The 12499-nt window shown below is 36.7% G+C and overlaps 1 protein-coding gene across 2 annotated transcripts in view; it reads left to right on the top strand.

Annotated features, from left to right (window-relative positions):
• The window catches only part of EPS15 (epidermal growth factor receptor pathway substrate 15), a 133401-nt gene that overhangs the window by 99296 nt on the left and 21606 nt on the right, over positions 1-12499 (top strand). For both annotated transcript variants that reach the window (XM_008576173.1, XM_008576238.1), the window contains exons 20-23: positions 122-258; positions 3478-3547; positions 8156-8232; positions 10213-10375. In XM_008576173.1, coding sequence (XP_008574395.1) covers positions 122-258; positions 3478-3547; positions 8156-8232; positions 10213-10375 — 447 coding nt within the window. The remainder of the gene's footprint in view (positions 1-121; positions 259-3477; positions 3548-8155; positions 8233-10212; positions 10376-12499) is intronic.

Below are 12499 nucleotides of genomic sequence, written 5' to 3'. Positions count from 1 at the left end.
CAGGAATCTAAAATGTATTAATTAAAATGTCTTTTAATTAAGGCAATGATCATGCCTTCAGGTGATAGGAAACTTAGTGTAATGATTTTTAGACTCTTATATTTGTGCTTTATTTTCTTAGATCCATTTGGTGGTGATCCTTTCAAAGGTTCAGATCCATTCGCATCTGACTGTTTCTTCAAACAATCTTCTGCTGATCCTTTTGCCACTTCAAGTACTGACCCTTTCAGTGCAGCCAGCAATAGCAGTAATATGTCAGTAAGTGGGAGGATTAAAAACTTAAATAAAATGGATGAGTTTCCTAAGTGAGTTTCTTGAAATGTACATTGATGAAAGAATCCTTACTTCCTTACTGTGTTCAGTAAAAAGCTATTTGGCCAACAACTGGTATTTTCCATTAATGTAAAACTGGAGAAATACTTTTGTAACTGAATATTTGTGATTTCCACAGGCTACCGGGTACTCTGTTTTCCTACAACACTTAGTTTGTAGTTTGGGCCCATTTGCCAAATTCTTCTAAAATTGGCTGCAACTTGAATTTTTCTCCTCTCACCTTATTCTTACCTCTCATTCTCCACTCCTATCATTTAAAGAGCAAGAAAGCTAAATCAGCTCTTCCAAATTTAAAAGTAAACATGTTCCTCTCCCCTGGTGAGATTTTTCTACCATTTGTTCTACTTACTTTTTCTTTTTTTCTTCCCAGTTTTCAAAAGAAATATTGCCCTTGCTGATAGCTCATAATTTCTCCATTAAAAATAAAACAAAAAGCCAAATTGGCAATACATATAGCTGCAGTTTATCTGATTTCTTCTGTGTGCCAGGGATGGTACTAAGCTCTTTCTGTGTATTACTTCATTTAATTTTCACAATAATCGTTAAGGCTTACATTATTATCCTCATTTTTTAGATAAAGTAAACGAGGCTTAGAGAAATTAAGTTGGTAGTAAGTTAGTAAACAGTAGAACTGTATTTAAATCCTGGTCTGTCTGACCAAAATCTAAGGTCTTCTCCGATATAGTCTAGGATTTAAACCTAATTCTTCCTAGCTACAAAACCTTCGTTTTTTGCGATCTTCTTTCTTCTCAAACAGGCCTCTGATTATGCCTCCAGATACGAATCTCTCCCCAAAAGCCTTTCCTTCTCCTTCAAGGCCAGTCTCTGCTCTCTGAGGGGCATAATTAAAAAAAAAAAAACCAGAACAAAAGCCTGCCATTTTCTGCTACCGTAGCTGATGTATGTAGGTGCTAAGTCATACTGTCAGAAAGGGGAGTGGATGGCTGATGTGGGAGAGAGAGAATTTCAATGATATATTGGATGACCTTTTAGGGGGATTTTGGAACATTAATTCTATAAAATTATACTACCTGAATTTTAGTTATGAAAACTATTTTTGCATGCTAAATTGCCTAATTATAAACTGAGCATAACATAAAGAGAGTTTTGTGGCCACTTATCCCTTCATGGGCTGCACACTATCCTGTTCCCCTTGCTATCCCCATGGTCTCTCAGGATGGTTGCACAGTGTATGATGAAGGAATAGAAACTAAACGTGACACACACATAGGCATGCCTTTTCTCTTTCTCTTTGTGATAGCAAATCAAATCTGTAAGCTTTTGTTGTAAAAACAAGACCTGTTAGTTTTTTCTTCTCCAAAAGTCAAAAGAAGAAACAATGAATGTTGGTGACTTATGTCAGTGACTATCTCTCACACCAGTATTTTGACTATCATATTAGGAAATATGGAAAGTTAGCTTGCTATTTAGACCAGTTTAATCTTTTTAAATTGCTATTTATTCATTCAGCAGATATAATCTAAGCTAGTTTTCTAGTTTTATAATATCACTGGTGTCAGTTAAAATAAGTACTATCATTTTCATTTCTAAAAATTTCATTACAATTAATTATTTCCTCTGCTAGTAGTTTTAATGGGTCCTCTTTTATAAAGAAAGAATATAAGTACCAGGTAGCATTACCTTTCTCTTCATTTACATTTGTTTTACTTGGAAATTTATGAATTGAGCTCTGACAATATACTTTGACATTCAATTACAATATCCAACTTGTTGATGATTAGGAATAGAGCCTGTAACACATATGACATTGATAATCATGAGTCAAAAGTTGGAAATAAGGGCCGAGCCCGTGGCGCACTCGGGAGAGGGCGGTCGGATCCTGTATAAGGATGACCAGTGCGCTCACAGCGCTCAATGGCTGAGTGCAGTGCAGCCGGTCTCAAAAAGGACAATAAAAATAAAAATAAAAATAAAGTTGGAAATAAATATTTCAAAACTCTTTTCACACCAAGACACTTTTCCTGTATAAGGATGACCAGTGCGCTCACAGCGCTCAATGGCTGAGTGCAGTGCAGCCGGTCTCAAAAAGGACAATAAAAATAAAAATAAAGTTGGAAATAAATATTTCAAAACTCTTTTCACACCAAGACACTTTTAAGGTGGCCCCTTAAAAAGAGCCTGGTGCCAGCAAGAGAAAATTCAGTTATCTGCCTAAGTATACAATTTGTTTGAATACGATTAAAAACTGAAGTATAAAGTAAGAAGATAGTTCAATATCAGGAATCTCTTGACTTCTAGTAAAGTCCTCACTTTTTTAGGCACTCACCCTTGCCACTTGATCCCTATTATTGAAAGCAGCAGACTCTTTTTAGCAGAGAGCTGTGTGTGTGTGTGTGTTTCCTCTGTGGGGCAGAATGCTAGAATGATTTTTAGACAACAATTAGAAAATGGAAATGTAACAATTTCTAAGTACTAGAATATGTGAGTTAGAATAGTATGCATCCTAAATGCAACATGATATCCTGATATAGAAAAAGGACATTAGTGGAAAAACTGGTGAAATCTGAATAAAATCTATAGTTTATAGTTTTGTACCAGTGTGAATTTCTTAGTTTTAATAGTTGTACCATGATAATATGAGATATTAATATTAGAGGAAGCTGGGTGAAGCCTGCATGGGAAATCTGTCCTATCTTTACAGTTTTTCCCTAAGTTTAAATTATTTGAAAATAAAAAGTTAAAGTAGTGTACATCTATACAAGTGGCAAAATTATGAAGAAAAAAGAAATGAATGCCACCAGAGTCAGGATAATAGTTATCTGTACAGAGGAGAGATGGGATTGGATCATGATTGGAAAGGGGACCATGAAGACTTCTGAGGTATTGGCAGTTTCCTGGGAGATAATTATACAGGTGTTCACTTGATACTTATTTGTTAAACCATATGTATCTTTCATGTACTTTTCTGAATGGATGTTATATTTCAAAATTAAAGATTAGAAAAAAATGTGTACCATTTCCATTTAGTAAGATTGCAAATCAGTAAGGGGAAACGTTTATTTCTAATATTTGTATCTCTTAATTAATTTAGAGTTTGCGAGAAATGTTTTCTCTGTAGTGGCAGTGAGGTTTCAGCTATGAAATGTTGCCTCTTCAGTTATAGTTTTTGTGTAATTTGTTTAGGTAGAAATGTTGAAGCACAATGATCCTTTTGCTCCCGGTGGAACAGTTGTTGTTGCAGCAAGTGATTCAGGTAAAGAAGTAATTTATTAAACATTACTCTTTTTGTTAAGCTGCTTTTTTTTGGTCTCCAAATATATTTGTCCTATTATTTATGACTTTAAAATTATTGCATAATTATATACTATTGTACGCTACCAATAATAATAATGATAAGCATTTGTGTATCACTTTCTACTTTCCTTATCATTCATTATCTCACTTATTGTTCATGCTAAAGACCTTACTAGAATAAGTACTCTATATATACTATTGTACGCTACCAATAATAATAATGATAAGCATTTGTGTATCACTTTCTACTTTTCTTATCATTCATTATCTCACTTATTGTTCATGCTAAAGACCTTACTAGAATAAGTACTCTATCCAGTATTAGTAAAACCAATAAAAATGTTTTGCTTTATAAATAGCAGTATTGCTTAGCAGCATCAAAGTCAGCATTGACTCTTATGAATCTTGGCCTAAGTTAGAAGATTAGTGGCTTCCAATAAATAATGAAAATTGCTTTACAAATACAAATAGGTTTTGTTAATAACAGAGAAAAGTTCAATGTTATTTTAGCATCCGGTTTTCATGCTTTATTTATGGTATCTAATTTTTCATTTATTCTTTTAATAACCTTTTAAGACATCAGGAAACAGGACCAGAACATTAAGCAACTTGATCAAAATTTTACTCGTACAATTTACTAGATTTGAACCACGTGAAGCCAAGATTCAAACCTTGGTCTGACGGAGTCTAAAAGCATTTTCAACTAAGTGATTCTGCTTCTTTCCCACTATTCATTCAATAATAAAACAGATAAACAGACTAGCTATTGTGTGGAATAGCAGGAAATTAGAGGAAAGTGAACTCAAACATGTAAATACTTCAATATCATGCTGAAAATAGGATGCTTTCTTTTTCTAGATGAATAATAATAGGGTGAGTTGTTCAGTACACAGATTTGCTGATTGTAACTAATTAAGGATTATGAACATAGAAAAAGATGAATAGAAATGCCTTTACAACTTGGATTTCTTGTACTGAAAAATTGTAACAAGATGAGATTTAGCAGAGTGTATTATTTATTTCAGATTGGAAATTAACTCCCAACATGAATAACAAGACTGAGGAATGTAAAAACAGATATGTAGAAAACATTATTTGTATTGATTTAGATAGTAACTTAGAATGACAGCAAATGAGAATTCTAACAGCCTTGTTGTATTAACAGTGGTTAAATTATCTCTTTTAAATAGTTTTTGTAGACTCTCATTATTAAACTAATGTATTAATATATTGCTAAGGATATTATATGATTAGAAAGGATAACCTAAGAGAATAAAATGAAAGGTTAATACATTTATAATTAACTCTTGGTTGCCCACAGTAAGGAATGAGTGCCCTGATAGTTAATTAAAGCTGCAGAGATTTAAAGGAAGGGGAGATGATATTAAGGGTCAGTCATGAATGATTTCAAAGCAGAACTTGGCTTTTATGGTATGCCTTGACAGAATGTGCTAGGATTTTAGCAAGTAGATATAGAAAGAGAGAGTATGTTAAGCAAAGAGAGCAATGTGAGCAAGGGATGGAAGCAGGACTTACAGGACATGTTTAAGGAAAAATGGACATTTTAATAAAAACTTCTTTACAGATAAAGGAATACTCAGGTTAAAGCTGAAGTAGTAGATTGCAGTCTTACTTCAGAAGGTTACTAATGCCTTTGTTGATTTTCTCTTTAATTTCCAGTTCCTAGTTCATTTCCTGTAAAGCGGTAGAATAAATGACTATAGTAGCCTGGGAGAGAGGGCTAAGATTTATTGTTAATCATAGTAATAATAATTACCATTTATCGAGCACTTGTAGAGTTCTGACACTCAGTGGGCTAACCATTTTCCTGTACTTGGTCTCATTTAATTCTCCCAACTACATGAGATAATTGGTGATGTTTTTTATACAGACAAGGAAAATCAAGGCACGGAGAGATGAAGCAGTTTTCACAAGGTTAAAGAAGTAGTAGTAGATGGAACCAATTCAGATGAGGTCTCTGGTTTTCCATCTGCCTGTTTGGTCATTCTTTCTCAATCTTCTTTGCTGATTCTTCCTCTTTTACCCAACTTCTTAATGTTATGTTGTCCCAGATCTTAGTCCCTGGACCTCTTTTCTTCTCTATCCGTACTCCCTTGAGGAACTCATCTGGTTTCATGGCTTCAAATACTATCTATATGCTGATTTATATCTATAGCCACATCCCTTTTCTGAATTCCAAACTCATATATCCAATTATCTATATGATATCTCCACTTGAATGTCTGATAGATATATCTAATACCAGATACCTAATCTCCCTTCCCAAACCTGCTTCTCTTAGAGCCTTCCCCATCTTAGTGCATGGCAACTTCATCTTTAATGTAAAGGCCTAAAACCTTAGAATCAGTCTTAGTTCTTCTTTTTCTCTTACTCTATCTCTAATCTGTCAGGCAATTTTATTGGCTCTACCTCCAGATTATATCCAGTAAAAAGCCTTATAATGGCCTATACCTTTCTAACAACATCTTTTACCATTATTCTCTTTGCTGAATGTGTTCCAGCCACACTGGCCTTCTTGATGTTATTCAGACAATAGTCCTGTGGTTCTTTGGCCTTCTGCAGTAGCTCTTCCCTCTTCCTGTGATGATCCTTCTTCATATATCCACATGATGATCTCCATTACCTATAAAAAATGACTCAGATGTTTACCCTCTCAGTGAGGCTTATTCTGTCCACCTTATCCAACATTTACAAGTACCACTACCCAGCCTAGCACTCCCACATTACCATTGTCTACTCTTCCCTTTTCAGTATTCTTTTTTTTAAGAAGATGACCAGAGGGCCAGCCCATGGCTCACTTGGGAGAGTGTGGTGCTGACAATACCAAGTCAAGGGGTAAGATCCCTTTACCGGGCTTTTTTTTTTTTTTAAAATAAAAGATGACCAGCAAGGGGATCTTACCCCTTGACTTGGTATTGTCAGCACCACACTCTCCAAAGTGAGCTAACCGACCATCCCTATATAGGGATGGTCGGTTAGCTCACTTTGGAGAGTGTGGTGCTGACAATACCAAGTCAAGGGTTAAGATCCCCTTGCTGGTCATCTTTTATTTAAAAAAAAAAAAAAGACCGGTAAAGGGATCTTAACCCTTGACTTGGTGTTGTCAGCACCACACTCTCCAAAGTGAGCTAACCGACCATTACTATATAGGGATCCGAACCCGTGGTTGGTGTTATCAGCACCACACTCTCCTGAGTGAGCCACGGGCTGGCCCCTTGCCCTCTTTTTTGCAATTCTGTTTCCTCTGCTTTCTTTCCAACTCTTCCCCTTATTTCTTTCTACCTTTCTATATCAGGCAACAACTCATATAAACATTCTTTAACATTATTGGTAGCCCTTATGCCTGAATAAGTGAAGCCTATCCGAGTAGATCAGTTCATTTCAGCTAAAAATGTTAGTTTACTTGGTAAGTACACTATGATGGAAGAGAGAAAACTTCCATCATGCCTGTGGAGCTTTGGTTAAGTAAAGCTTTTGCAGTCACTGCTTTTTCTGCCTAGTAGCCTGCTTTCTCTCCCCAACCTCCACCTATTTGACAAACCCCATCCTCATTTAAAAGACCTTATTCAAAACCTCAAATGTAATGGCTTGTTTGCTACTTTTCTTGATTCTCCCAGACAGTTGGTGATTCCCACTACAGGTTTTTCACACCTCTCTAATAGCTCTATAAAATTATTATTGTTTGTTTTTATGTCTCTTACTAGGCTGTGAACTTTTCAAGGGTAGGAATTATATCTTATTTTCTTGGATTTCGTATGTGGTCAACAAATGTTGGATGTTCATTCTTCTTTGGATAGGCCTTATTTTCTATTTTCAAGGACCTTCCTGGAATCATCCTTGCTAATAAGGATGATTTTCTTTTTTCTTTTTTATTTTTTTTTTTCCGTGTCCGGCAACGGATTGCAACCCTCAGTGTTGCCCCCGCGCCTCGCTCAGCCAGTGAGCGGGAACCGGTCTGTATGTGGGATCCGAACCCTCGGCGGGAGCGCTGCCGCACTTCCCAAGCGGCGCACTAGCGCAGTGCGCCACCAGGCCGGCCCTGATTTTCAATCACAGATAACCATGGTCCAAACTAGAATGCAGTTAGTGCCACAGAGAAGGAAAAAATCACTTCTTGCTGTAGGAATTAGCAACATGTAGGTTACTTCAGGCTTTGTGAATGAGGTAGCATTTGAAATGGGCTTTGAAAGATGAGTGTGAAATGTAGGGTTAATGGTATCTAGCTTTTTTACTACTTGATGTCTTTATTAGAAATAATTTAAGGTCATTGGAGCTATATTATTTCATATGTATTCCAGAGTCTTAAACACTTTACTTAGAGTTAGTTCACCAGTTTTTGATCTTGAATCATTCATCAGTTGATTTATACATAGGAATATACCTTGTGGGATTATCAGTGTATACTCTGTGGGTGTCATTCATAAATTCAGGAATTAATATCTGGAATTTAGATATTTTTCATCTGTCTGAATGTTGCCAACCAAAAAAGGACATGAAATTCGATGTCTTTGTGTTCTGTTGCATTGATATTCTTTATTCATTTTAGCCACAGACCCCTTCGCTTCTGTTTTTGGAAATGAATCATTCGGAGATGGATTTGCTGACTTCAGCATATTGTCAAAGGTAATCTGCAGTGATTAATGGAAAGGGAAAATATGCTGTGTTTCCACCAAAGGAGCAATCTCTCCTTTCAATTATAAAACCCTCTCACAAACATTGCAGCTTGATTTTTTTTTTTTTTAAAAGATGACCAGTAAGGGGATCTCAACCTTTGACTTGGTGTTGTCAGCACCACGCTCAGCCAGTGAGCTAACCAGCCATCCGTATAGAGGATCTGAACCCGTGGCTTTGGTGTTATCAGCACCGCACTCTCCCGAGTGAGCCACAGGCCGGCCCTGCAGCTTGATTTTAATAAGTCACAACAAATGTTGATTTCAGATAGAAATGAAAGATAAGATGTAGCTAAAGTAAACATATTTCTATATATAAATAGACTATGGTGATGATGAAGGTAATTATAATTTTCTACTGATAGGTTTGCTCAACAACTTCACATTCATCTGTCTTTTTAAACGTTTCTCCCAATTGAACTACATTTTTCTGCTGTTGACTGTCTGGGTCAATAGCTGTGAAATCTGGGCATTCATTTCATCCTGTCTGTATTGGTTACTTGATTTTATGTTCTAAGGTTGTTAAGGTCAGTGTTAAGATAATTAATACACAAAGCTGAGCACTAAATGTCCACTACCTATTTTCCAGTGTAGTTCTAGTATAGATTCAGGCCAAGAGAGAAGGAGTCAAGTGTATATCAAATTGTCTATATCATTGGTTCTCACCTGAGGATTATTTTGGCCCCCCTTTCCGCCCTCAAGGAATGTTTGGCAATGTGTAGCCCCCCACAACGTATTGTGTCCAACCCAAAATGTTACTGTTGAGAAACACCTAAATAGATGTAAAATTGTAAATTATGATTTATTATAGAAAAGTGAATCTTTCATTATTCCATATATTTGAAAGGTAGGATCTTCAGACCCACATTAAGACATCATTCCATAGGATCAGTTTGCTTTAAAAATTTAACTTTCGGGCCGGCCTGTGGCTCACTCGGGAGAGTGTGGTGCTGATAAAACCAAGGCCATGGGTTCGGATCCCTGTATAGGGATGGCCGGTTGGCTCATTTGGGAGAGCATGGAGCTGACAACACCAAGTCAAGGGTTAAGATCCCCTTACTGGTCATCTTTAAAAAAAAAAAAAAATTAACTTTCAAGTTGTCTTTATAGTTTGTCAAGATGCCATTTTCTTTGCCTTTGTATGAAATCATTGCTGTATTTAAGTCCATTGGGAAGTGCAGAATCTGTATCTTTTTTTTTTTTTTTTTTTTGTCTTTTGTCTTTTTCCGTGTCCGGCAACGGATCACACAACCCTCAGTGTCGCCCCCGTACCGGACCGGGGACCGGCAATGGGATCGCAACCCTCGGCGTTGCCCCCGCGCCTCGCTCAGCCAGTGAGCGGGAACCGGTCCGCATGTGGGATCCGAACCCTCGGGCGGGAGCGCCGCCGCGCTTCCCAAGCGGCGCACTATCCAGTGCGCCACCGGGCCGGCCCAGAATCTGTATCTTTTTTCTTTGATTTTTGTTTGGGTCAGATACTCATTGGAGGACAGGTATACAGTCCCTTTAAAATGGGCCTCAGGTGGTTTTGTATTGAATATCACCTGAAGCTTGACAAACCTTTAATCCAGAGTTGGCCTATTTTGGTTTGATCTTAACCCTTGACTTGGTGTTGTCAGCACCACGCTCTCCCAAGTGAGCCACAGGCCAGCCCTTGTTACTGTTGATATGTAATGATGTTAGAGTCACTATTCATATAGAACAACTTTTTTAAAAAAAATTCTCCCATTTGGCCCTAAATGCAAAGATAAAAATATCAGTGCTCTCAGCATTGAAATAAAGAAAGCTGCATAATCCTTAAATCATTCTTCCAAATACTACATGACCAGCACAGTTTGCTTGGTATAATTAATGTACATATTTTAAACATTTACATTGTATGTGTATATATATATATATAAAACAATGTATAAGCATTTCTTTTTAAACAAAGGTCAACAATGAAGATCCTTTTAGTTCAGCCATATCGAGCTCTGCCAGCAGTGTGGTCATTACAAAAAATGTGTCTGAGGAAACATCTGTCAAAACTGAAGATGTGCCCCCAGCACTGCCACCAAAGATTGGAACTCCAACAAGACCCTGCCCACCACCACCTGGTATGAGAATTGGTACCTTTCCTAAATCTACTAGATGCCTTTTCCTCTTTCTGAAAAGTATTGTGAGGGCCTTACTTATGTACTTACATGTTATATAAAGGGCCATAAACAAAGCAAGTCAAACACATGGCAGAAACCTGCAGCTGTTATCTGTTCTAACCTCAGTACAGAATTATAGACATATGCCTAAGAGGCCAGCATGGTAACTGTCATGAGTTGTCTTTCTGGCAAGAGGTTTATTTCCTAAATCATTTCAGAGAGGCAGTAAATAGAAAAAGGAAACTGTAGATGAAATCTCTTGCTTTTTGTAAGCTCATTGATTATCATTTGAATGGCAATTTTCTGCACTTTGGTGTTTTAATTAGTTTCTGTAAGAGAGGATTAATTTGAAGTCCCCCTTTTCTGCAGAGTACAAAGTCTTTCTTAAGTCCTTTAATGTGAGCATATGTGACCTCTTTAGTATCAAGAATTCAGTAATACAGTAGTTTAAAACAAATTATTGCTTTTCTTGAAGGAGAATATGATTTTGGCTCCTTTATTTTATAATAGGGATTTTTTATTTTTTTGGTCCAGGAACAAATTCTTAAGAGCTTTATTTTTTTGTCTCGGTCATGGTGGTTATTTGTTTGTTTGGTGTGTGTGTGTGTGTGTGTGCATTTAACACTATACAAAGGGCAAGTTTGTTTTGTTTTTAATGAAGATAATAAAATTCATAAAAAGTGGCTTAAAAGGCAATCCCCTGAGTAGTTGTAGTACTGCTAGGCTGTTACTTGAGAAGACACATTTGGTACATTGTTTTTTTAGTCGTATATCATTTCTGGGTAAATTTTCAGCCTCAGTGGTTATAGACTTCTTGCCTTTTTATAAACTCCCCATGTTTTTTCTTCTTAAAAGATTGCATACACAACTGTTAATACTCAATAATCTGTTGAAAAATCAGGTAAATGAATTAAGTGGTTTCTGTCTTTTAAGGAAAAGTAGCCTATATCATATACAGCTAGAGGTAATGTTGTCAGAATATATTTAAAAAACAAGTAATAGTCAATTTACTCATTTGAGTTTTTACACCTATGATGCCAATAGTGAGTTTATTTTTTAAATCCTAAGTAAAATATTAGTGACTTAATTAAATCTAAGAACCTTCAGTAAAATGAGTGTATATCACTGGAGAAAGATCAAGGGAAAAACTGTGATTTCTTGGAAAGAGTACTGGACTGGGAGCCTAAAGATCTGGGTGTATTTCTGGATAACCCCTGACTAGCTTGGTAATCTTTAGTGTGTAAGTTCGTGTGTCTGAACCTCAGCTGCCTCCCTGTTACGTGGTGGCAATAATTCTAATTTTCCCTAATTGCACAGAATTGTTGGAAGGACCCATTGAGATGTGAGATATGAACTTCTTTTGTAAGCCGCTACCGTGAGAGACTCTGTTTTTATGATTGCTATTATCAGCTTGATGCATTTTAGGAAAAAAATATATTTGAAGATATTTTAACATGTATTCATATTATCTTTTCTTCAAGAAGTACTAAGTTTAGGGCCGGCCCGGTGGCGCACTGGAGAGTGCGCCGCTTGGGAGTGTGGTGGCGCTCCCGCCGAGGGTTCAGATCCCATGTGGAGACCGGTTCCTGCTCACTGGCTGAGCGTGGTGCGGGCGCAACACCGAGGTTTGCGATCCCTTTGCCGGTCCCTGGTACGGGCGCGACACCGAGGGTTGCGATCCCGTTACCGGTCAGTAAAAAAAAAGACAAAAAAAAAAAAAAAGAAGTACTAAGTTTAAGTAAGACTTTAAAATTAAAAAACTAATTTGAAAATGATAGTGAATTAATGAGTGACTTATAGGACAGTATGTTGTTGTTTGGTCAAAGATTAGTGTATCATCTACCACAAAGATTAGGTCCTGGGCTTCAAAACATTGTTTATTCTTCAGTTTGAAATGTTATAGATGACAAAAGTAGGCAGGATTTTGCCAAGGTAATATTTAATTTTTTATGCTCCTAAGTGTTGTATTAAGATCTAGAGAAAAATCAGATTTTTACCATTTTTCAAAGGTCATTTGCTCTTACTGTCACTAGTGGATAACTACAAGTATGAGGCAGAGGTTATAACAACAGAAACCATTTCTGT

This window comes from Galeopterus variegatus, unplaced genomic scaffold, assembly GCF_000696425.1.
Source record: "Galeopterus variegatus unplaced genomic scaffold, G_variegatus-3.0.2 Scaffold6, whole genome shotgun sequence".
Lineage (NCBI taxonomy): Eukaryota > Metazoa > Chordata > Mammalia > Dermoptera > Cynocephalidae > Galeopterus > Galeopterus variegatus.
Note: the sequence above shows the minus strand (reverse complement) of the source record. Positions and strands in the feature narration are given on the sequence as shown.